This window comes from Pelodiscus sinensis, chromosome 19, assembly GCF_049634645.1.
Source record: "Pelodiscus sinensis isolate JC-2024 chromosome 19, ASM4963464v1, whole genome shotgun sequence".
NCBI lineage: Eukaryota > Metazoa > Chordata > Testudines > Trionychidae > Pelodiscus > Pelodiscus sinensis.
Window position 1 is genome coordinate 12,590,723 of NC_134729.1, and position 23,848 is coordinate 12,614,570.

General features: G+C 64.6%; 1 protein-coding gene across 2 annotated transcripts; it reads left to right on the top strand.

Moving 5' to 3' along the window:
• The first annotated feature begins 80 nt into the window (after positions 1 to 80).
• PRKCSH (PRKCSH beta subunit of glucosidase II) lies at positions 81 to 23,275 on the top strand. Of its 2 annotated transcripts, none has more exons than XM_075902341.1 (18): positions 81 to 235; positions 890 to 996; positions 1,915 to 2,031; positions 2,750 to 2,845; positions 2,945 to 3,002; positions 3,605 to 3,722; positions 4,633 to 4,762; positions 5,232 to 5,316; positions 6,779 to 6,857; positions 8,875 to 8,961; positions 9,978 to 10,136; positions 10,763 to 10,853; positions 14,381 to 14,450; positions 18,112 to 18,201; positions 20,019 to 20,093; positions 20,398 to 20,497; positions 22,451 to 22,606; positions 22,702 to 23,275. In XM_075902341.1, the coding sequence occupies exons 2-17, from the start codon at positions 915 to 917 to the stop codon at positions 22,589 to 22,591; spliced, it is 1,578 nt and encodes a 525-aa protein (XP_075758456.1). In that variant the 5' UTR covers positions 81 to 235; positions 890 to 914; the 3' UTR covers positions 22,592 to 22,606; positions 22,702 to 23,275. The 2 variants fall into 2 exon arrangements, with proteins under 2 accessions (XP_075758456.1, XP_075758457.1); XM_075902342.1 differs by lacking the exon at positions 81 to 235 and adding an exon at positions 615 to 764.
• Positions 23,276 to 23,848: the final 573 nt, after the last annotated feature.

Sequence of the window (23,848 nt, forward strand, 5' to 3'; positions counted from 1 at the left end):
ATAGTTAGCGAGCGGGGTCAGCTACTTCCGCCACCTCCAAGATGGCCGCCGGCCCCATTGAGCCGGAACGAGCCACGCCACCCCCGAAATGGCCGCCTGGAATCGACGTTTCCTTTGTCTTCCTCCCGCCTTCCTCCTTTGTGGGCGCCCAAGCGGATGTGAGTCGCCGCTGACTTCCGGTTGCTCTGGCGTGGACCCTGGACCCTGCTCCACGGGGATTCCGCCCCTTCCTTGGGTACCGGGGCTGGGTCTATAGGGGCCGGGGGGGGGAGCGCTCGTTTCTATAGGGGCCTCGTGGGTGAGAAAGGGGGGCTGGCTGTATAGGGGGCCTCAGCGGGGAGGGATGAGGTCTATAGGGGCTCCGGGGGGAGGGGCTGCACCTATAGGGGCCTCGGTGGGGGAGGGGCTGGACTGCACCTATAGGGGCCTCGGTGGGGGAGGGACCGCACCTATAGGGGCCTCGGTGGGGGAGGGGCTGGACTGCACCTATAGGGGCCTCGGTGGGGGAGGGGCCGCACCTATAGGGGCCTCGGTGGGGGAGGGGTTGTGTAGGGGCTGCATTTACAGGGCCCTGGTGGGGGTGGAGTTCTCGAGGTGCCTCCATGGGTGAGAGGGAGGGGCTGGGTCTGTTGGGGTCTCAGTGCGGGGAGGGAGGGGCTGGCTCTATAGGGACCTCAGCAGAGGTGGGGCTTCCATAGCAACCCCTTTGCAGACTGTGCCCCTTAGCGGGGAAGGCGCTGGAGAGGGCGGCACAGGCGCTGCAGGTATGGGGCTGGCCAGAAGGATGCTCCTAGAGGGGCTTATGTAGGATCGGAGCCCCCTTTTCCCTCCACTCCCATGCAGAGGAAACATCTAGTCACGCTGGCACCCTTTTCTTCCCTGCCCCTAGGATCTGCTGTGCTTGCCTGTGGGTCATGCTGCTGCTGCTGCTGCCGGTACTGAGCGCCCTGGCCTCCGCCGTGGAGGTCAAGCGACCCCGGGGCGTCTCTTTGACCAGTACGTTACCAGGATCCGCCACAGAGTCTGATACTGAATTGGGTGGCTGGCCCTTTGAAACATGCTTGGGGGCGTAGCTCCTTAAAGGGAAATCCCCTAGGTCAGCTCACTGGGAGCTGAGTGTCTCCTAGTTCTGCATTGCAATAGCTCCATGCACCTCCACCATCGCCTGGAGGCTCTCGACCTTTGAGGACTTTCCAGGCTCCCTAATCCCCCTGCAAGGCAGGAAGAGATTTTTAACCAGATGGGGAAACGGAGGTACGGAGTGGGAGTGGGACGTACCCCCATTACGCTGGGAAATCAGGGTCACAGCCAGCACTAGAGTCCAGGAGTCCTGAATTACCACCACCACCTTTAATCTCTAGGCCCCACACCCCTCCCAGAACTGGGACTAGATCCAGGAGTCCCAGCTGCACAGTTCTGTTTGAGAGTCATTTTAGGGCCTGGGGGATGACAGCAGGCCAGTTGCCTTCCCTGTGTTTCCAGAGAGAAGTGAAAGCTGGTCGTTAAAATTGAGGCTTGGGTGGAGATGGCAGGGCTGATGGGTGGTAGATTGGCCTGGTACTTAGAGCCATGGGCCTGGAACCAGGAAGCAACCCTGGTTCGTAGTGACCTGAGACACTGGCCTAGTGGTGGTTCTTCCTCCAGGCTCATTGGGTGGGTGTCTGGAGTAGGGATGTAAAAACCCAACCGGCTAAACAGTTAACTGGGATTCCACGGGTGCAGCAGGCCCGGCCGGGGTGGAGCAGTAGGTATAACGTGGGTGAGGGGCTGCCCAGCCCAGCCCTGCCACACCATGCTGCGGGGCGCTGCTCAGGCCGGGCCCCTGGGTTCCCCAACCTAGTCTGGAGGGAGCCCAGAAATCCCCATGGACTCCCCCTCCCTGCCCTGTAACATCTCTGGTTCTGCCCTTCCCAGACCATCACTTCTATGAGGAATCGAAGCCGTTCACCTGCCTGGACGGGTCCTCGACCATCGCCTTCGACTGGGTGAATGACGATTACTGCGACTGTCAGGATGGCTCCGACGAGCCAGGTGGGTGATGGGCCAGAGCGCCCCCTGCTGGGATGGAAGCAGCCGGCCCCCGCGAGCTGCTGCGTTGGCATGGGGCCATATCTGTCGAGGCAGGTCCTACTTGAAATGGCAGGGAGCAGGGCGGGAGAGGGTGTGAGGCAGCTGTGGGGCGGGATCCTGATGAGAGGCATGAAGCAGGGAGGGAGGGGGTGTCATTCGCCCCTGTCAAGCTGCAGTTCTCATCTAGTCCATGCCTTGCCATCGCCCCGCTGGTGGCACCTTGGTCCCTTGCCGGTGGCTCACAGAGCCCAAAATGCCTGGCTCTGGCTGAAATCCTGGGGCTGGTCTCCGGCCCGTGCTGGTCAGAACAACAAGCCAGCTGATTCCTTCTGGCCGTCAGTGCTCTTGCATCGACCTTGCTGTGTCCTCGCTACCTTTGCACTCGGAGGTTGTGCTAGGCGCTCCCCGTGGTTGGGCTGCTTGGGGCGGGATCTTTCCCAGAGAACCGGGGGAGAATCTGCCCTTTGGCTCGGGGAGGCAGTCGTGGGAGGCCTTCACCCCCTGCAGCGGGGCCGCAGAGCGGTTGGGCTGGCAGGGGCAGCGGCGGGTGGTGTGTGCGCGTAGTCGGGATGCGGGCTGCGCTGGCAGCGAAGCCCGGCCTTGCAGAGCCCGTGGAGCTCTCTTGCCGTGCACCCGGGCAGTTGCCCACGGCAGATCTGTTTTCTGTTGCGTGTCTCAGGGACCTCGGCTTGCCCCAACGGCCGCTTCCACTGCACCAATGCCGGCTACCGCCCGCAGTACATCCCCTCTTCCCGCGTCAACGACGGCGTCTGCGGTAAGCCGGGCCTCCCCGCGCGGGGCCGGGGGCGCTCTGCTTGAGAGCGCCTGAGCGCGCAGGGCTGGGCCGTGACGGCCCCTCTTCTCTCCCTTTCAGATTGCTGCGACGCCACGGACGAGTACAACAGCGGCTTCGTATGCGAGAACACCTGCAAGTAAGGGCGGCCCCGGCTATGGGGATGGGACTGGCTCGGGGGGGCAGGGAGTGGAACATGAGGCCCGGCTCTGATCTGCCCTTGGAGGGGAGGGGGGCGATGGGGCCTTTCCTCTCTGGGGCTCTGTCTCCAGTTGCATTGCCCCCTCTGTTTAGTGCCTTGTCCTGGGAGGGCTCAGTCCGTTACCCAGCATGCAGCAGAAATGTCCCCTCCCCTGCTGGCACCCCACATCTCAGCAAAGCAGCCCTGGGGCAGTGGGGCCCTGCTGGGTGGCTCTGGGGGTGGCTCCTGCTTCATGGCCCAGGGTGAGGGAGCAGGCCCAGCTCTGAGGTGAGAACTTGGCTCTTCACCCCGTCCGCTCCTGAGGGAGGCTTAAAACCCTGGCCCCTGACAGGACCCTTCCCTGCACCAGCCTGGAGCGTCCCACCTGCCAGCTCCGCCCGTGATCACATGGGGCCGCTCTCTGCCCCTCTCCGGGGGCTGCGCCCCTTTCAGTTTGAGTCTGCCAGAGCTGGGGGGGGGCCCTCCCTCTAGGACCCTTAGAGCCAGGCTGCCGCTGCCGAGGCTGATCCGGGCGCCTCTCCCTCCCCCACCCCGTGCAGGGAGATGGGCCGGAAGGAGCGGGAGGCGCTGGCGCAGATGGCAGAGGTGGCCAGGGAAGGCTTCCAGCTCAAACAACGCCTGATTGAAGAAGCGAGCAAGGGCAGGGAAGACAAGCAGGTGGGGAGACCGGGGAGCTGGGAGGCTCCCATCTGGGTTGTGGGTGTGCAGAGCACCCGGGGCCCCGCTGCCAAGGAGGGAGCCGGCTCCGGCGGGCGCATCTGGGCTCCGTGGACTACTGGGATACGTCTAGGCTACGTGGCTCCATCGGCGGAGCCATGGAAAATAGCTTACTCGGCATCGGCAAAGGATTATTTAAATCCCCGCTTCATTGAAATAAAGATGGCCGCCGCGCCGTGCTGACGATCGGCTGGTCCGGCGCAGCGCGGGGGCCTAGACGCGGCGCGGTCGACAAGGGAATCCTTTTGTTCATACCGGAGCGGTCGACGAAGGCTTCCCTTGTCGACCGCGCCGCGTCTAGGCCCCCGTGCTGCGCCGGACCAGCCGATCATCAGCACAGCGCGGCGGCCATCTTTATTTCAGTGAAGCGGGGATTATTTAAATCCCCTCTGCTTTGCCTGTGCCGAGTAAACTATTTTACGTGGCTCCGACGACGGAGCCATGTGGTCTGGACGTCCCCCTGGGTTCGCTCCCAGCCCCCCAAGGAGAGCGTGGTCTAGGCTGTGGTCTGGGGAGGGGGTGGGGATCAGGGCCCCGGGTTCAGTTCCTGGCTCTGCCACAGAGCTCCTGGGTGACCTTGTGCCAGTCGCTGTATCGACTCCTCTCCCTCCCCCCACCTCAGTCCCCAGAGAGAGTAAATCCGGGGGGAGGGGGAAGCTGCAGCCAACTGGGCAGGTGCTGCTGCTCAGAGACTCCTTAGGGGCTATGTCTGGCCCCCCCCCCCCCCCCCCCGCCCATGCCGTGTCTGGCCTGACCCCCCCCCCGCAACCATGCTGGGTCCAGCCTGCTTCCTAACTCCCCCCCCCCCCGCTGGGTCCGGCCTGCTCCCTTACTCCTGGCCCTTGCGCAGAGGACGCTGGCAGAGCTGCAGGAGGGGAAGAAGTCTCTGGAGCAGCAGGTGGAGACGCTGAGATCCACAAAGGAGGCAGCAGAGAAGCCGGAGAAGGAAGCCAAAGAGATTCACCAGAAGAACTGGGAGGGTGAGGGGCAGTGCTGGGGAAGGGGAGGGGGTGCTGCTCTGCAGGACACTGGGGAGGGGGAGGGCGCCTGGCTGGCTCGGAGGGACTAGAGGCGTGTGAAAAGGGCAGCGTTGCCCAGTGGGCAGAGCAGCAGTGGGAGTTGGGCTCCCCTTGCCGGGGGAGCGCAGCAGACCAGTTAGCTCAGGGAACCGGGGTTCTCTGGCGGGAGCAGGGTCAGTACGTGCAGGCCCCCGCATGTCCAGGGCCGTCACTTCGTTCCCTCCCTCCCGCGGGGACTCCTGCCTCCTGCGTCAGGCACTGACTGTAAAACTGGCCCCGGGATCCCCCTGGCTGGGGCTTCGGGGGGCAGATCCAAATCACAGGCTCCCCGGTGCCCCGTGCAGTGCCTGGCAGCACGCTGCCCTGCCTGGGGAGGGAGGGGGACCTGGGGGCGGTGCTCTAACCGGAGTCTGTGCCTGGCCCCACACAGAACAGAGGGCGGCCGAGCAGGCGGCGCGGGAGCAGGCCCGAGCCAGAGAAGCCTTCCAGGAGCTGGATGACGACGGGGACGGCCTGTGAGTCGTGGGGGGGGGTTCCCTCGAAGCTGCGCCTGGCGGCTATAGCCAGAGGAGAGGTTTGCTCCTCTGGCCCAGTGGCAGGGCCAGATTGAGGGGCATTAGGGGCTGCAGCCAGGGCCAGTGAGGGGGCCTGTAATGCAGGGCTCTGGGCTGCAGCCCCTAGAGCCACTGGGTTTGGGCCGGCGCTTCCTGGTGGGCGGCGGCTCCGTGCGCTGCCGTTTCTTGCCCCCGCGCCTGGCTGGAGCAGCGTTACTGAGAGTGCCTGGAGGCTCCGCCCCCACCACTCTCATTGGCCGGGAATTGCGCCCATTGGCTGTACGCGGACAGTATTGGCCGCACAGATCCACCGGTTCTCTCTTCCCCCCACCCCACCCCCCAAAGGGAGCTGCCTCAGGTAGGTGCCCTACACCCTGAGCCCCCTCCTGCGCCTGACTGTAAAACCGGCAGACCCATGCCCAGACCCCCCCGCCAGCCACCTGCCCTGACCCGCTCCTGTACTCCAACCTCTTTGGCCCCAGTCTGGAGCCACCTCCCGCTCCCTAAACCCCTCATCCCCACCCCAGAGCCGCCCCCCCCGAGTCCCCTCCCACACTCCAAACCCCTCATCCTCCCCAACCGTCCGTGTGCAGACTGAATGCAGTGCACCAACACGAAGGTGACATGTCGCACATCCAGCCCCTATGGGTGCACATAACAGAATTCCTTCTGCACGCGGGCATCAAACGGGGAGCACTACCCAGAAGCCAAAGGGGAGTCACAGCAGCACCCCCTGCCTGTGTGTGCTGAACCCCCATGTGACCCCTGGCCAGCCAGGACTGGCCCCCAGCACCGTGTGCTCCCCGCTGCGTAGCCCGGAGCCCCTTGATTTCTGCCCCAAACTCCAGGGAGGTCGTGGGGCCCAGCAGTGTCCTCAGTGGGGACCGGCCTGGTCCCCACCTTCGCCCCACACGGGTGGGGGAGGCTGAGCCCTGGGGGCACCTCTGCAGATGCCTGTTACCTTTGCTATTGATTCCTGCTGCCACCCCGAGTCTCCCCAGCACTCTCCTGCTAATCTCCCTCTGGGCCAGCACAGGGACCCTGTGGTACTGGCGTAACCAGCCCCGGGGAAGGATCCCTCCTGCCCCGAGAAAGCTCGGACGATGCCCAGGGAGGCTCAGGTCAGCCAGCGGCTGGTTGCAGATGGAGCCACGGGCCAGTGCTGAATTACGGCTTCAAGTGCTTGGAATGCTTGGGGGAGCCAGCCGGGCCAGGGCCCAGGTCAGAGGTGACCCCTCTGTGCCGGTCAGTGAGGTGCCTGCTACCGGGGAGGGGGGAACAGGACTCCCCACAAACAAACGGGACTGGCAGAGGGGCCGGGGGATAGGCCCCTCGTCTGTCCCGCACCGGCCTCTGCACTGCGGCCTCGGCTCACGCGTCCTGCCTGGTCTCCCCCCCACCTCTCCCAATCTCCTGGCTGCAGGGTGTCAGTAGCCGAGCTCCAAACCCACGTGGAGCTGGACGTGGACGGAGACGGGACCCTCTCGGAAACGGAAGCCCAGGTAGGGCAGGGAAGGCGCGCCCAGCGATGTGCACTGCGCCGTGTCACGTCAGACAGTCCCTAGCACGTCTCGCATCAGCCCTCCAGCTGGGTCGTCCTCCGGTCGCCGGCAGGGAAGGGCCTCGTCCAAGTTTGCCGCGTCGGTGGCGTGACATTGCACACTCCCAGAGCTGGGGCTAGAGCCCAGGAGTCCTGACTCCCGTTGTCTGCTCTAACCACTAGACTCTGCTCCCCTCCCAAAGCAGGGGCTAGAGCCCAGGAGCCCGGATTCTGTCCCATGCTCGGATCATTTCAGATCCAAACAGTCGCTTTCTCTCATACTTAAATGCAGCCACCTCTGGGGTGGGAAGCAGCCACTGCTTAACATCTCCCACCCCCGTCATGCAGTAGCTTGCCCAGGCGTGAAGCCCTTCCCCCCAAAGCCCCATGGACACCCCGCCTCCCAAAAAGGTGTCAGATCCCGTTACAAAGGTAGAGCTCTGCCCAGCTCCCGTGCGTGGCCGCTTCTGTGGCCACAGTGAAACCCTCCTGGCTCCCAGCCCGCCAAAGCCCTGGTCCGCAGCAGCCCCGAGGACCCAGAACCGGCCACGAGCGTCCCTTCCACCTGTTCTCCAGCAGGTGGCAGTAACGGCTCACAGGGAGGCTGCTCTACCCGGAGGGTGTGGGCAGGGGACGGGGAGTTCCCCTTTTCAGCCCCTCTCCCCCCAGGTGCTGTGGGTCGCCGGTTGGAGGGGCTTGTTACTGGGAGGGCGGGGCCCAGCCTGGCACGGAAAGTCCTCTCTCTCCATGGCCACCAGGCCCGTGTGGCCCCTTGCCGGGATGCATCCGTCCAGGCGCACACACGACTCCCCAGGGGGGTCTTGACCCTCGAAGTCTGCTCTCCCCAGACAAGGTGGCAAGAGGAGCTTTGGGCGGCTGCTCTCGAGCAGGAGGGTAGGAACCGCTGGGTCAGGGAGCAATTGATGGGGTGCTCCGAGATCTGGGGGCTGCAAGACCAAGTCCCGGGGAGACCTTCATTGAGCCGGCTGCAGCCCGGATGTGGGGAGCCCCAGTGAGTGGGGCCCAGGGAGGGGCAGGGAAAAGGCCGGCTGGCTGTCCCCACTCGAGAGATGCAGAAACCAAGGCGCAGAAGAATCGCACAAGATGAGGGTCAGAAGAGCCCTCAAGGGTCCCCCTGCTCCTAGAAGGACCCACCTCAACTAAGTCAGCCCAGGCAGGGCTTTGTCAAGCCTTAAAAACCTCCAGGGATGAGCCCGTCCCAGCGCTTCCCCACCCTCCTCGGGAAACAGTTTTCAGCCCATTGCTCCTCGTTCTGCCCCCTCCCGCCACAGCACAGCCGGGCTCCAGCCTCTTCGGAACCCCCTTCTGGGAGCTGAGGGCTGCTCTCAAATCCCCCCTCGCTCTTCTGCAGACTAAACAGACCCAGCTCCCTCCGCCTCTCATCGGCCATGTGCTCCAGCCCCCTCGCCGTTTTGGTCGCCTGCCGCTGGACCCTCTCCAATGCGTCCACGTCCTGTAGTGGGGGGCCCGGAACTGGACACAAAACTCCAGATGTGCCCCCCCAGCGCCGAATAAAGGGGAATAATCCCTTCCCTAGATCTGCTGGCAGTGCTCCTCCTAACACGCCCCAATATGCCGTTAGCCTTGGCTACAAGGGCGTCCTGCTGACTCAGAGATCCGGCGACTTGCCCGAAGCTGGCCAGGGAGGCAGTGCCAGAGCCAATCCCAGACAGTCCCTGCGGGGGGCTTTGATCACTAGCCCAGCCTGGCTCTTTGCTAGCCCATCTCTGCCCAGCTGCTGCAGAGGAAGCTAGGAGAATGCCTGCAGGAGAGGAGGCCGGACTAGCCCTCTCTGGCAGGCGGGGGAGGCGCTGCCTGTCCTGCCAGCTGGAGACTGGCTCCTGGGTGGGAACCGGGCCCTGCATAGTCTCTCAACCTTCCTCTTGGGCTCCCCCACATCCAGTGGCAGAGAGTCCCACAGGCCCTGCTGCTCTCAAGCCGCAATGCTTCTCTTCCAGACCCTTCTGGGAAACGCCCTGCAGGCCGATGCCTCCAGCTTCCAGGATTCTGTGTGGACTGCAATCAAGGAGAACTACAAGCCCGAGGTCAGTGCTCTGGGCCGGCCCTCTGCCGAGGGGGCCTCTGCCTCCATCTCTCTTTGGAATGACAGGGCCAGCTCCTGGCAGCGTGGCCCAGGGGATAGAGCATGGACTGAGATCCGGGTTTTGCTCCTGGCTCTGCTGCTGGCCAGCTGGGTGGGCTCCGTGCCTCAGTTTCCCTAGCTTTTAACGGCGCTGCTGTGCCGTTTGCGGGCATGTGGTGTGGCCGGTGTCCCCAGTGACTGGATGCGAGGCCCTCTGGCAGTCGGCAGCGTGGTGGGGTGATAGGTGAGTGCGCCCTCTGGTGGGGAGTCGCATCCCCCATTGGTGCCTCAGTTTCCCTAGCTCGTGACTCATGCTTTTCATCAGTGGTGCTCAAAGTGCTTCGTAAAGTAACTGAGGATCCTTGTGCCCATTGTGTGGGTGGGGAAACTGAGGCACGGAGGTGGGAAGTGGCTCTTCCAAGGGATGCTCAGCAGCACAGCCTGGAATCCAAGCCGCCTGTGCCCCAGTGCTTTAGCCACTAGGCCGCGCTCCCCTGCTTGGAGAAGGGCTGAGTGGTGGTAGCATTCCCTACTGCAATCAGAAGCCCCCTGCAATCAGAAGCTCCAGCACTGTGGAGCTGACCCAGACCCGGCGCTGCCCTCTTCGAGCGCCACTGGGCTGCACGTGTGCACCTCTGTTTGCGTAGGGCCTACACAAATGGCTAACAGAACCATCTGTAGCTGGTCTGTTGTTCAGTGCTGCAGGGTCGGAGGCTGGAGGGGCTCTGCTGTGAGACGGCACTGAAAGCGGCACTCTGCACTCGTGGCTCGTACCTTTGTCAGCCGCGCCTGTCGTAAATGGGGAAACTGAGGCACGAAGGGGTGGTGGCCCTATGGACTGACCCCAAGCTGGGGACAGAAAGAGCCCAGGCCCACTACTGCCTGCCCTGGCCGGCCCTTCCCCTCTGGGGCCCTGCTTGGCTCGCGTGGCAGCCGGATGCTGCGCTGACACCGCCCTGGGTTGCTTGGTGCTTCCAGGGCCTGCCCGACGCCGCTCCCCTGCCTGAGGCCCCAGCAGAAGAGGCCCCGGAGCCCCAGCCAGACCTGCCCCCAGAGCAGCCGGCCCCGGAGGACGACTACGACGAGGAGGAAGAGGACGAGGCCGACGACGACGAGAGCAATGAAGAGGAGCCAAAGGTATCGGGTGGGGCTGTGCCCGGCCCCAGCTGGCTGAGGCAGGACACCCAGGTCCTTGCAGCCCCTGATCCCATCGCGAACCAGCCCTCCTGCCCCGTCACTCAGGGTAATCCCAGCTGCTGCTTTCTCCTCCTCCCTTGCCTGCAGGAACTCCCAGCAGGGGTACGAGGAGGCAGTGTCTGCCCCGGGCCTGTCCCACAGGGCAGGGGCAAGTGAGCCCCTAGAGCCAAGTAACCCCACAAGAGCACTGGGCTCGCTGGATTGGGGCAGGCCCATCTAGCCCGGTATCCCGTCTCCAGGGAGCCTGGGCCGGCCGTGGAAGGAGTGGGGAGGTGACTAGGCCCCAGAGACAGTCTCCTCCCACCCGTCGGAGATCAGCCCCTGCCCTTCATCTTCCCGAGCCCTTGGTCATTCTTTTTCTGGAGAGTCTCATCCTCCAGCTGAACACCCAGCCCCCATATCGCCCTGCTGCGCGCCGTGCCCTCATGTGGCGGTGAGTTCCGCTGGCCCATTGCCTCGAACTAGAGGGTCCCGTGTTCCCGGCATGGCTCCCTGCACCCCTCTCCGCCCCTGGCACCGCCCTTGCATGCCAGCTTCCCAATCCCGTGGCCCCTGTTGCCCTGCAGGTCCCCCCGCCCAAGCAGCCGTCCGACAAGGTGGAGGAGGATGTGGAGAAGCTGCCCCCTTACGATGAAGCGACGCAGGCCCTCATTGACGGTAGGGCTGTAAACCAAGGGCAGAAACCGCCCAGTGGGGGGAGGGGATTCTCCCCCTGCGGGATGGTTCCTGTGCCTGTGTGCTGGTGAATAGCTCGACGTCGAGTCACCCCTGCCACTGCAGAGACATCCCAGCCCCTCCTGGGGGCGCCGCGTGTGCAGCGGGTAGCGGGGGGGCCTCCGATCCCTTAGCCAGGCCCAGCACTTGAACCAGGGTCGCCCCTCTTGGCTGCCTGACTCTGCTTCCCCCCTCCCCATCTCCCGCCTGGCAGCCGCCGGGTGAGCCCCAGCGACCATCCACAGCCTCTTGGCTCGGGGGTCGCTCGTGACCTGCCGACATCAAAGTGCGTTTACCGGCGTCCCTCACCGTAGCCTCTGGGCTTCACGTCGGGTCGCTCCGGCCCTTCCTCGCCTCTGGTGCACTGCTCCGCCGAGCTCCGTTTGTCCCCCCGCGGGTCTTTTAAAATCTCGCCCCCGAGAGGCTTACGGGCTTAACGCAGGCGGAACCTGCCACCTGATCTGTAAACAAAAGCCATTTGCGCGGCGAGGGATCAGGCGCGTGCTGCAGGGCGCAGCATCTCTAGGCTGCTCGTGCGTGGGAGGCGAGAGCCGATCCCGTTTGTGTCTTGGAATGAGTCAGCGCGTAGCCAGGAACTCGCCGATTCCTCCGGGCTCGAGGGCTCTGTCGCAGGCTGCTCTTTCGAAGACCGGCCCGAATTTTTAAAGCTACGGAGGCGCCCAACTCCCCTTGTCGAAGTCGGACGGCTAAAGCTGTGGCAGGGGGCCGGGGCTTCCCAGCAGTACCCTGTTTCTTTGGCCCCCTCACCCTTCCAGCCAGGCACCACACAATCTTTAATGGAGTTATCCCTGGCCATGGCAGTGCTGTTATCCCTACACCGAGGTGGGGAAACTGAGGCACAGCAACTGACTGGGGGGTGGTGTGTGTCAGAGCTGAGTCTGGACCCCAGACTAGTGATCTACCCACTGTGCCATGTAGAAATCTCTTCAGTGCGTGGCTTCGCAGCCAAAGGCCGAGAAAGCCCAGCCAGACCCTTGCTGGCCTCCATACAGCTGTACCACCAGGGGTTCCAGTCTGCGGGACACAAACTAGGCCCGACGCTGAGGCCCACATGGAGTTTTCCAGTCTGTGACTAGGAGCCAGCCTAGACAGCCTCGCATCTTGGGGTCTCTGGGTCCTCGCCCTCCTGCTCACGAGCTCTGGGGGAAGAACCCTGATGTGGGGCTGCTGTGGGGAGCAGCCGGAGCTCAGCACCTCCAGCGCTCTCGCCTCGTGGGGTTCAGAGGGGGGGTTAGCCCTGCAAAGCAGCCTGCGCCAGTCTGAGAGCTCCCTGCCTTATTGCCGCCGCCACGACCTGCCAAGGGAGTAATCCGCTGCCGTTTCGAGGGCGGCTAGAGCCGCCGTGCCGGGGCAGGGCCCCTACCAGGCCCTATTCCCTGTCTGTTCCAGCAGCTGGTTCTGCTTCCTGCAGCGAGGGAGGGATGGAGAAAAGGTGACTCATCCCCTCCTTGCAGTGAAGTCTGTGCGAAGCGGCGTGGGGGGAGGCTGCTGGCGTCATGGGACAGCGCTGGCAGGGCCGCGGCAATCTGATTAGGTAGTGTCCAGGAGCCCCAGACAGGGACCAGGCCCCAGCTGTGCCAGGCACTGTGTGTTTGTTTTACGGTAGCACTTAGGCAGGGATCAGGACCAATGTTCCCTCTAATTTTTTCCATCCATGTGTGGAATAATTTTGTGCACTGAGGCATGTGTGGATGTGCACCACCAGTAGACACCCGAACCTAGCGGTGAGCGCACTACTAATCAGCTGGGCGGCACTGGACACTCTCCTGGACAGCTGCACAAGCACCTGGTTTACAGGGAATGCAGGTCAGGACCCCCCCACTGCTAGGCCTGTGCGCACACGGAGCTCGGGCAAGTGCCGTCCCTTGGGGCAGGCATGCTCACAGCCAGGGCTCAAAGTCCAGGGCAGCTGCTCCGGCCTTTTCTCTGCCGGGCTGCATCTGCTCATACCGGGGGCCTGTGGGCGCCAGGCAGGTACAGCGCCAGGGATTACCCGGAGCTGCCTCTCGGTTCCCTCGTCCAGCCCATCTACCCCGGCGTCCTGTCTGCACCCGGGTTCCCTCTCTCCTCAGCCCCATTCAGTGCAGAGATGCAAGCCCTGGTTTTGCGAGGTTAAGATGACAGAAGTACATGAGCACCTGCCCGGGCTGGGAGTCGAACTCAGATCTCCACAGTCCCAGGTTGGGTGGGGGCGGCTCCCAGCAGGAGGACGTGCTGTCGGCATGAGCCGCGGCGGCCGTGCCCGCTGCCAGCCCGAGCCGGCAGCGCGTCAGGGCAGAGTCCAGCGAGCTGCGCCCGGCCGCCGGAGCAGCCTCAGAGGCGCCTGGGTTCTGTGTCCCAGCATCTCCCCGGGAATGCAGCCCGGGCTAAGTGCAGCTGCCTCCCCTGGGCCCGTGGCCTCCGGGAAGCCCATCGACCGCTACCCGAGGCTGCCAAATGGCTCCATTAGTCCTGCACTGCGCCCGGAGACTCGTGTGTGGCCGAAGGACCTTCCATCCTCCCTGAGCTGAATCCGCCAGCGATGGAGACTCCCCCCAGCTCTGGCGCCCTTCTCTGTGGAGCCAGCGGCCTCACCCTGGCACTTCCTGCCCTCCGAGGGCTTGGCCTCCCGTGGCGAGCGGTCGGGACAGGCCCTTAGCAGGCCTGTGGGAGGACCGAGAGCCCCGGCCCCCTCGTGCTGGGTGCTGCCCGTCCACGTAGCGCTGGGCAGCGCTGCAGGGAAGGCTGTGGCAGCTCAGCTGTCTCCCTGGGGCGAGGGGGGGTTGAGGTAAAATCTGCTGCTGGGGAACCCATGGGAGAGACGTAACCCTCCCAGATCACCGAGGTGACGGGGAAGGGCTGCACGGGGACCAAGCCCCGGGCCCTCCTCGAACGGCCGTGCTCGACTTGCTCCGGATAACTCAGGCCTGCGGGCGGGTGCCGGCCCGGCCCAGCCCAGGGAATTAACCCGGAATAAGCCAGGCGGGGGGGTGAATTCGCAGCACAAGGGGGTTCTCTGCGGGACACGCTTGTGCCTCAGCAGCTGCTGCAGCCCCCGACCCCGCGCAGGCAGCCTCTCCGCATGGGCAGGGCAGGAGCTGTCGTGTGACTCCGCACCCCCTTACGGCCAGGGCCTGCGCCCTGCTCATGGGCCGGGAAGCAGTGGGGCACAGTGGTTAGAGCAGGCGGGCTGAGAGTCAGGACTCGGGAATTGCGTGCCCCACTCTAGGGAGGGAGGCCCGGTGTGTTGCAGGGGCCGGGCGCTCTGGCGGAGTTCAGTCTAGCCCGTGTCGGGAAGCAGCCCACGCCGGTGCCAACCAAGCCCCACAAACCTGACATGGCAGCCAAGGATGGATGGCCCTTGGCGTCTGTCCCCTTTCCTGCTGCGGCTGCAGGGGGCGCTCCGGGCTCAGACAAACCGGCCCGGCCTTCCCCGGCCCCCAGCGTCACCTCCCTGCCCTCTCTTCCAGCCGCCCAGAAAGCCCGGGAGCAGTTTGAAGAAGCCGAAAAGTCTCTGAAGGAAATGGAGGATTCCATCCGGTAAGGGGGCGACTGGGGGGCCGACAAGTGTGGAGGAGTGTGCCAGGACTGGGGCCACCTGCCCGGATCCAGACTAAGATGCCTCGAAATGTGACCAAGTTGAGGGGGGACTTTGTGGTTGACGCGTGAGCTGGAGAGGCAGGACTCCTGGGTTCTCTTCCCAGCCCTGGGGGAGGAGTGTGACCTAGTGGGTAGCGCAGGTGTGGGCTAAACAAGGGAGTCAAGCAAAACTGCCAGGCCTTGGATGGCTGCTGGGATTGGAGATGAACCGCAGCTAGGGCCAAAAGCCAATTAGCTTTCCCCAATTAAGCTGTTAATGAGGATTGGGGATTTTTGAAAATCCCGTCTTGACAGTGTTCCTTGATCTCTGCTGTCTCGCATCCCAGGCTGGCTGTTATGACTACAGGCTTGATGGCTTGGGGAGGGTGGGGTGTTTGATGGAGACACCGGCCCACCCCCTGGGGACTCAGTGTCCCCGCAGAGCTGTTTATCTGGAGCAGGAAATCGGCTTTTCCTTCTCTCCCCTCAGCCCTGACCCATCCCAGGAGACCACAGCGAGGTGGGCGCTGATGTTAAAAAAACCAAACTCCCCCCCTCCTCCCAAGCTGTCTTCTATCGATCGTGTGCATGGTGAACCACAGTGCCCCCCCCCCGACCAGGCCTGGCAGCACCCTTAGAACAGCGAGGGCAGATGCTGCATGAGGTGCGAGGGCTGTAAAGACCTTTCCCCTATTGTACCAGGCCTCTGAGTTAGTTACTCAGCACCCTTGGAGTTTGAGTTCTGCTCCGTCGAAAGGAGCCAGCGTCGGTTACCCCCCCTAAAACTACGAGGAGTCCGGGGGCATCTTAAAGACTCAGCGACGGGTTTGATCACGAGCCGATCCCCCCGGCACGGCTTGGCTCCCAGTCGGGAATTCCATCGCGTGTCCTTTGTGTCTTCGCTGCCCAGTCGCGAGGTCGGCACAGAACCAGGCTGTAGCCGCCGAGCTTTCCTGTAGCCTTTTATTCTCGTGTCCGCGTTGTGGCTCCGTTCTGTAAGGCGCATTGAGATGCGATCCTAGCCCCGGTTCCTCCTCTGCTTCTGGCTCATCCCGGTGTGACGGTGCGTTGGGGTCCCCTGCCTCCTGCACCCCGAAATGGCACGAACAGACTCCACCAGCCGGTAGAACAGAGGGAGTTTATTGCCTCTCCAGGATACAGCGCAGGTGTCACCAGGTTACAGGGCAGGCCTAGGATGCCTCAGCCCCCCTTGATATGGGGTGGGGGTCTGGCTTCTAAACCCCCCAGCCTGTTGCTGAGGCTGCTTCCTCCAGCTCCCAGACAGAAACTAACTAACTCTCCTCCAGCCCTGCCCCCCAGCCCGGGGGGCATTCCACCTTCCTTTGTTCCTCTCCATGGGGGGTAGCTGGTCAGACAGGGTGAGGGCGCCTCTTTGCATAATGTCTCACTCCCTGTCCTTCTGGTCTGCGGTACCGGCAGCAGCCAGTGGGGTTACCCCAGAGCCGGCATAGAAAGCCCAATACCCCCACTACGTCACACCTGGTTCCGTCTTTCAACATCTGCTCAGCTCTGTCCCCGGGGGGGCTGGACTTTGGAGAGTCGGTCGCGAGTCGGTTTGCTTTTCTGAGGAACAAACCTGTCCCAGGCCCGGCCCGCGTTCCTGGCACAGCCAACCCCGTGCGTTGCGCCCGGCTAGCCCCAGAGGAAGCTGTACAGCGAACGCATCGATCCTGGCTCGTGGCATTTAGGAGGAGTTCTTCAGACAGACGAGCGCTTTCAAATATTTAGCAGATTCACTTTCCTGGGCAAACGCCCCCCCCCCCCCCCCCCCCCGCGCCCCGTCAGATGTCTCTCAGACGGGTCTGTGCCCACGAAAGCGTCGGCCCAAATCCATCTGTTTGCCTTGAACGTGCCGCGGGACTCCTTGGTTTTGCGGATACAGGCGAGCACGGTGACCCCCTAAAATAGCAGCAGGAGCCCCTCTTCCCAGTCCACGGGCATTACCCACCCCCCCGCTTCTCTGCTGCACGTGATGCCTTTGGCTGAGCCATTAGCAAGCCCAGAGGGATGGGTTAGTGGAGTAAACAGCTCCAGTCCCCGGGGAGCGGCTGAGAGTGCCGGAGAGCACTCAGGTGCAAGGGCAGGGCCGGAGGGGAGCCGGAGACAGGCCCAGCGTGATCCTGCGGCTGGGAGCTGGAGCCAGACGTCGGGCTGGAGCTAAAGCATGAATTGTTAATGGGGAGCGAAAGGAACCGCGGGTACCATTGGCCCAGGCTGGTGGCGGCCGGTTGGAAATCCAGATTGGAAGGGGGGGAACATCTCCCCCACCCTACCCCGGGGCTCCTGGGGGCAGTTCTCCGGCCCCTCTGAAGGGCAGCGAGGGGGGGTTACAAACCCAGAGCCTCCCTCCCATGGCAGGGATGAAGAACACTGCGGCTGCCCCCACTGCTGGAGTGGAACGCAGCGGCCAGGATGAGCTGGGAATGGAGAGGCACTGCTCAGAAGGGGGGCTGTGGGGGAGAATGTGGAAGGCAGGGATTGGGCCCGGGCCCCTGCCGCTCATACCCCAGCTCTGGCAAAGAGCCAGGCAGGGCTCTTTCCTCTGCCATCCACAGAAGGGGAAACTGAGGCACAGGAGAGCGCTGTGGCTTCTTTTAGGAGCACAGCTGGGTATAGAACCCAGGAGTCTAGGCGCCAAGCCCCCTGCTCTAACCCCTACACACCGCCCTCCCCATCCCAGAAGTGGGGCTAGAACTTGCTCCCAGCCCCTCCCCGCACTAACCACTAGCCCCCACTCCCCTCCCAGATCTGGGGCCTCAGCTGCTCACACTCAATTAAGCTAAGAGCTCAGCAGTTTGGCCAAGGCATCTGGCCCCTCCCCTCTTCTCCGGCTGACTGCAGCAGCCTGCCCTGGAGAGGCCAGTAATTGGCAGTAGCCTTGGCTACCGGGGAGGTAACCCAGACAGCCGCCCTCACTGACGCCAGGTGCCCGAGTCCCCTGGGGTCCTGCCCCTGGCAGCTGGCGCGTGTGGCAGGAGCCAAGCAGGCCTGGGGTCAGTGCCCCCCTCATCCCTGTCTTTGCCCCTCCCAGGGGCTGCCTGGCATCAGGCCACTGTGCCCCCAAATCCCCCCTCCCGTGAGCCAGGAGCCAGGGGGCTGATGGCAGGGCCACCCCCATGCAAGGAGCAGATGAGATGAGGTCTGAGAGTCCCTGGTTGGCTCTAGGTGAACCCCGGGAGCCAGGACTCCTGGGTTCTCTCCTCCGCTCTGGGAGGGGAGTGGGAGCTAGTGGTGAGAGCAAGGGGGAGCTGGGATTTAGGGCTCCTGGGTTTTATTCTGGGGGAGGGGAGGGGGCCAAGGGGTTGAGTGTGAGGGCTGGATTCTGTCCCTACCTCTGGCTCGACATATCCCCTCCCCCCCCATGCACTGCCGCTGCTCTGCCTCAGTTTCCCCACTCTGAACTGGAGCAGGGGCCTTTCCCCTGCCCGAGAGGGGAGCTGCCACATCTGCTGGGGCAGCGAGAATGAAAAGTGCCAGGCTGGGCGACAGGTGCTGCCCTCCACATGGGGTAGGGAGAGAGACGGGGCCAGGGATGAACCTCACTCGGGGAGTGGGGTGTGCCTGAGAGGCAGGGCCTGACCTCCCCCCTCTGTCTTTCCAGGAACCTGGAGAAGGAGATCTCCTTCGATTTTGGCCCCCAGGGGGAGTTCGCGTATCTCTACAGCCAGTGCTACGAGCTCTCCACCAACGAGTAGGTGCCGGCCGCGGGAGAGCTCCCCTCCGGAGCAGGGCGCCCTGTGTCCGAGCCAGCCTGCTGCCGGATTCCAGCTTTGGCTCGCAGTCCGCACCCAGCCCCTGCGCCGGGGTCCCCTGGCCCCCAGCGTCACAGTGCTAAGCTAAGGGCCCGGAGCGAGCTGCCAGATCCCGTGGGGCCTGTCGCATCCCTGCTGGGTGCCTCAGTTTCCCCTTTTGGGTGGGGGTCCGGGTGGTCCCTTGTGCATAGACCTGGCCGTTGAGACATGCGCAAGGGGAGTGACCTTGGAATCCCGGTGTGACAGTGGCGGAGCTGGACATGGAAGCCAGGACTCCTGCCCCAGCACGCCGCTGTTCTAACCACTAGCCCCCACGCCCTCTGAGTCCCGACTCAGCCTGGCACCTCTCCAGACTGCGCCTTCGCCTCTGCGTTACCGGCGGCACTGGGCTGCCGTTGGGTTCCTGCCTACCTCCGCGGGGCGCCCCCAGGGGGTTGCCCGGCTTGGGCTGGGGGGCAGCAGGGCTGTGCCCAAGCCAGCGGTAGGTCGGCAGTTTCCTTCCTGTGGCGTTGGCACTGGGTCCTGTGTTCACGAGCCAGGCTGGCATCCCCCCCTTTCCCTCAACCGGCCCAGGCAGGCCTGTCGCTCTGGCTCTGGGCCTCTGGCCGGGCTCCCCAGCAGCCGGCCGGTGATGACGTGGAAGGTGAGGCGCATTCGGCACAGCACCTCCCAGAGAGGAGCAGAAAAATCTGCCCCCCCCCCTTTCAAAATGGGTCTGACTTGGTGCATGGGGGCAGGGTGATGCTCGAGGCCTGGCTCTGCTCCGGGAGGAGGGGGGGCATGTGGGAGTCACCAGCCCAGTCCTCCTTTACAGAAAGCGGGGGGGGGGGGGGGGGGGGGCTGAGATGAGCTGCTGAGCCAGGCCTTTTCCTGGGGCTCAGCGCCCCCCCCCCCCCCAGCTGTTCAGCAGCCCCTGGGGCCAGGAACTGGGAATATTCCTGTCGCCCCCTCCGCATCGCTCTTGGGAGGCAGCGCAGGGCTGTTATCTCCATTGTGCAGATGGGGAAACTGAGGCACGAAGGAGGCCTCATCTGCCCATGGTCCCATGGTGTGGGAATGGCTGAGCTGGGGAGAGAGTCTAGGAGTCCTGGCGCCCTTGCTCTAACCCCTAGACCCCACGTCCCTCTTGGAGGAGGGCTGATCAGGGCTGGTTTCTGTGCTCTGTCCCAAGGAAAGCTGCTGGCTCTGTGCCTCAGTTTCCCCTTTCACTCCCTTGGCACTATCCCTGCCCCGCATCAGCTGCTCCTAACTGGTGGGATGGGGAGGGGCGGGGGGCAGCTCTGCTTTGTGTCCCCCACCCCCACCCGTATTTCCTTGCCTGCCAGATGGATGCGCTTGCTAACGAGGTGTGTTCCTGGCAGCTGATTTCCCCAAAGGCCCAGAGCAGCTCCCCAAAGCCGCCCTGTCTCTTTAAGGCCGGTTCCCCCCCATCCCCCAAAATCGTTACAAATCCCAGCACCCCCAGGCGCGACGCGAGGGGTTGCTAAGCTACGGGGCCCAGGTGACGCTGCCACGGCAACACAGCATCTCTGCGGGGGTGGGGGGGAATCAGCTGGGAAAGGGGGTGCAGCGGGACAGCGTGTGGGGCGGGAAGGCTGGGGGGGACCAGGAGGGCTTTGTGGGGCTTGGCCTCTTGCTTCTGGCCACTGCTGGAGCTGCAGCTGGGCCGGTGGCTCCATGGGGCTCATGCCCCAGACGGGGGCTGGGCCAGTGCCCCCAGGGCAGTCTCTCATTGTGGTCCCCCTTCCCCCGGCAGGTACATCTACCGCCTTTGCCCCTTCAACCGAGTGTCCCAGAAACCCAAGCACGGTGGAGCCGAGACCAACCTGGGGTAAGACAGCGCTCGCGGTGCCCCCTGGCCAGCTGCCCCCGCCCCAGGCCCCCTTCCCTGCCCCCTGGCCAGCTGCCCCCGCCCCAGGCCCCCTTCCCTGCCCCCTGGCCAGCTGCCCCCGCCCCAGGCCCCCTTCCCTGTCCAGCGAGTCCTGGGGCTGGATTGGAGCCACCTGGAGAGGAGAGGCCCCATGAGCCATGGACATGTGTCTCTTCCCGCCCCCCAGCTGGCATTGCCCCTGCAGAGGGAGGGGAGCGGCAGGGGTTTCTGTGGGCTGCTGACCTTTGACCTCTCTCGTTTCCAGCTCGTGGGGCTCGTGGGCCGGCTCGGAGGAGAACAAGTTCAGCGTCATGAAGTACGAGCACGGGACGGGCTGCTGGCAGGGCCCCAACCGCTCCACTACAGTGAGTGATCCCGCCGGCCCCCCGGCACACGCCCAGCACTGCCCCTCCCCGGCCCGCCTGGGCTGGTGTCACAGGAGCACCTCACTGCTGGGGGGCGGGGGCGGGGACGGGGGAGGGGTGCGGATGCAGGAGCACATGATGCAGGTTCTCTCGCCCCTGGCCAAGGGGGGGCAGGAGTCAGCTCCCCAGCGGGCCAGTGTCAGGCCGGGGATCACGATGCCACATTTGCCCGGCGAGGGCAGGAGCCCTGAAGCAGCCGCTGGTGGCAGGGGCAGACCCTGCCTTGTAGGGTGCCTCTCAGTCCGAGCTGGGCAGCTCATCTTGGGAGGACACCTGAGATCCAGGTGTCTGGCCAGGGACACCTGCGTGGGGCTCATTGTGCGCTGAGCATCTTGGCTGCCAGTCTTGTTCTGTGCAGGTCTCCTTAGCACCACATCCCCTTAACTCTGCCCTAGTGCTTCATCTCCCTTAGCTCTGCTTCCCTGTCCTGATGCTGTGCAGGCCTCCTTGGCTCTGCCTCCCAGCACCACATCCCCTTAACTCTGCCCTAGTGCTTCATCTCCCTTAGCTCTGCTTCCCTGTCCTGGTGCTGTGCAGGCCTCCTTGGCTCTGCCTCCCAGCACCACATCCCCTTAACTCTGCCCTAGTGTTTCAACTCCCTTAGCTCTGCTTCCCTGTCCTGGCGCTGTGCAGGCCTCCTTGGCTCTGCCTCCCAGCACCACATCCCCTTAACTCTGCCCTAGTGTTTCAACTCCCTTAGCTCTGCTTCCCTGTCCTGGCGCTGTGCAGGCCTCCTTGGCTCTGCCTCCCAGCACCACATCCCCTTAACTCTGCCCTAGTGTTTCAACTCCCTTAGCTCTGCTTCCCTGTCCTGGCGCTGTGCAGGCCTCCTTGGCTCTGCCTCCCAGCACCACATCCCCTTAACTCTGCCCTAGTGTTTCAACTCCCTTAGCTCTGCTTCCCTGTCCTGGCGCTGTGCAGGCCTCCTTGGCTCTGCCTCCCAGCACCACATCCCCTTAACTCTGCCCTAGTGTTTCAACTCCCTTAGCTCTGCTTCCCTGTCCTGGTGCTGTGCAGGCCTCCTTGGCTCTGCCTCCCAGCACCACATCCCCTTAACTGCCCTAGTGCTTCATCTCCCTTAGCTCTGCTTCACTGTCCTGGCGCTGTGCAGGCCTCCTTGGCTCTGCCTCCCAGCACCACATCCCCTTAACTCTGCCCTCGTGCTTCATCTCCCTTAGCTCTGCTTCCCTGTCCTGGCGCTGTGCAGGCCTCCTTGGCTCTGCCTCCCAGCACCACATCCCCTTAACTCTGCCCTCGTGCTTCATCTCCCTTAGCTCTGCTTCACTGTCCTGGCGCTGTGCAGGCCTCCTTGGCTCTGCCTCCCAGCACCACATCCCCTTAACTCTGCCCCCCCCCTCCCCGCCTCATGCAGGTCTCCTTAGCTCTATCCCTGGTGCCACATCCCCTTAACTCTGCCCTGGTGCTAAGTCCCTCTTAACTCTGTTCTCCTGCCCTGGCACTGCGCAGGCCTTCTTAGCTTTGCCCCAGCAGGCCTCTGCCCCTTGGTGCCACGTCCCCTTAGTTCTGCCCCCCTGCCCCCCCCCCCCCCCCCAGCTCCATGCAGGCCTCCTTAGCTCTATCCCCTGGCCCCAGCTCTGTGTTTCCCTTAGTTGTGCCCCATGGCCTGCCCCGGCACCGCATCCCACTTCAGTGTTGAGGCCTGCAGGGCCCATTTGAGCCCTCAGCCTGGGCCCCGGTGTATTGTCCCCCCGCCCCCAGCCATCCCTGGCTGACGCTGGCTGCGGTGGGCTGAAGGCAGGCCCAGGGCACTGGGGGGGCTGCGGGTCGGGTCTCAGACCAGCGCGTTGTCCTCCGGAGGTGTCGGGCCAGGCCCAGGGCGGCTGGGGACCTCTTCCCGTGCCCCAAGCTGACGGGCCCTTCCCGTGCCCCCAGGTGAAGCTGACGTGCGGCAAAGAGACCGTGGTCACGTCCACCACGGAGCCGAGCCGCTGCGAGTACCTCATGGAGCTGGTGACGCCGGCCGCCTGCCAGGAGCCCCGCGACCCCAGCGCCGCCGACCACGACGAGCTGTGAGGGCCGGGAGAGCCGGTATGTGCCCCTAGCCCACCCCCCAGCTCCTCCCGTGCTTCGGGGGCCCTGCCTGGCGCCCCCTCACCGGCACCCGCTCGCTCGCTCTCTCTCAGGGATCTCTCCTGCGGCCCCACTTCCCAGCCAGGCCATTCCAGGGGGCGGCCGAGGACGCCAATCCAGTGACCCTCCTGCCCCACCCGAGCCGGACCTCACCACTGCCCACGGCTGTGCCCGCCCCCCACTGCCGCACCGGGACCTCCCAGCGCCCTCCTGCCCGGACGGGCGCCCACCAGCAGAGTTTGGATCTCCCAGACCCCAGCTGCCTTTTCTACGCCAGAACGTGAGCCGAGCCCTGGGCCCTGCTGCGACAGGCCACCTCCACTGGATTCCCCTGGGGCCTGGTAGGGCCCCCCGGCGCCCTCCTCCCAGAGCCGCACACAGATGGGGCCACCCATGTGCCCAGCGACTGGGGGGCTCCTGTCACCAGCAGAGGGGCTGGCGGCCAAGAACTTGTATGCCGGAAGGGGCCCCCTCCAGCCCAGGAGCTCCCCTCCACCCCTGCTGTCGACTGAGCCAGGCCGGGGGGCGGGGGAGGAGGCGCTCGGGTCCAGCCCCGGCCGGCGCCGAGGGAGCGAGTGGGGAGAGGGCGCCTCCATTTCCATCTCAATAAAGGAACGTTTCTCTCCATTTCCAGCCCCACGTCTGTCCTGAGCCTGGCACTGGCAGGGGCCTGCAGGTGGGGAGTGAGGGGCTCCCCCAGAGTGGGGGGGCCCAGGGCCAGGCGGGCAGGGGCTGTGGGGCGGGAGTGGGGGCAGCCGCAGAGCTGGGAAGGGAGCGACCCTCCCCCTCACCAGCTCTCGGCCGGCAGGGGGCTACTGGGGGGGCCTTTGCTGCCTGTCCCCTGCTCCCTCCTGCCCATTTCCATTACAAAGCAGCTTCCCTGCCCCTGCTCCCAGCTGAGCCCCCAGGGCCCCCCCTCCGGCTGGGGGCAGGGTCCCTCCTCTCCCCCCGCCTGCGGTGTAAGTGGGTGGCTCCTGCGTGTTTTGCCCCCTTGGCCCTGGCGCCGTGCGGGGGGAGGGGAGGCCACGCTGGCCTGTTGTGCCTCAACTGCTCTGCCCCTCCTTTTGAGGTGGGGGGGAGGGGCCAGGCCAGGCCCTGGATTGGGGTGGGGAGCAGGCCCCCGGCAGTACCCAGCCGAGCTGCCCCGACTGCATCCCCTCCCCGGTGCCTGGCAAGGGGGCAGAGCCACCCTCTGGGCCT

What these genes read in the sequence shown, in the direction of transcription:
- PRKCSH (XM_075902341.1), top strand. Translation starts at nt 915, where the DNA reads ATGCTGCTGCTGCTGCTGCCGGTACTGAGCGCCCTGGCCTCCGCCGTG. An exon ending in GATGACGACGGGGACGGCCT is followed by an intron (nt 5,317 to 6,778) that starts GTGAGTCGTGGG and finishes TCCTGGCTGCAG; the next exon opens with GGTGTCAGTAGCCGAGCTCC. An exon ending in TACGAGCTCTCCACCAACGA is followed by an intron (nt 18,202 to 20,018) that starts GTAGGTGCCGGC and finishes TTCCCCCGGCAG; the next exon opens with GTACATCTACCGCCTTTGCC.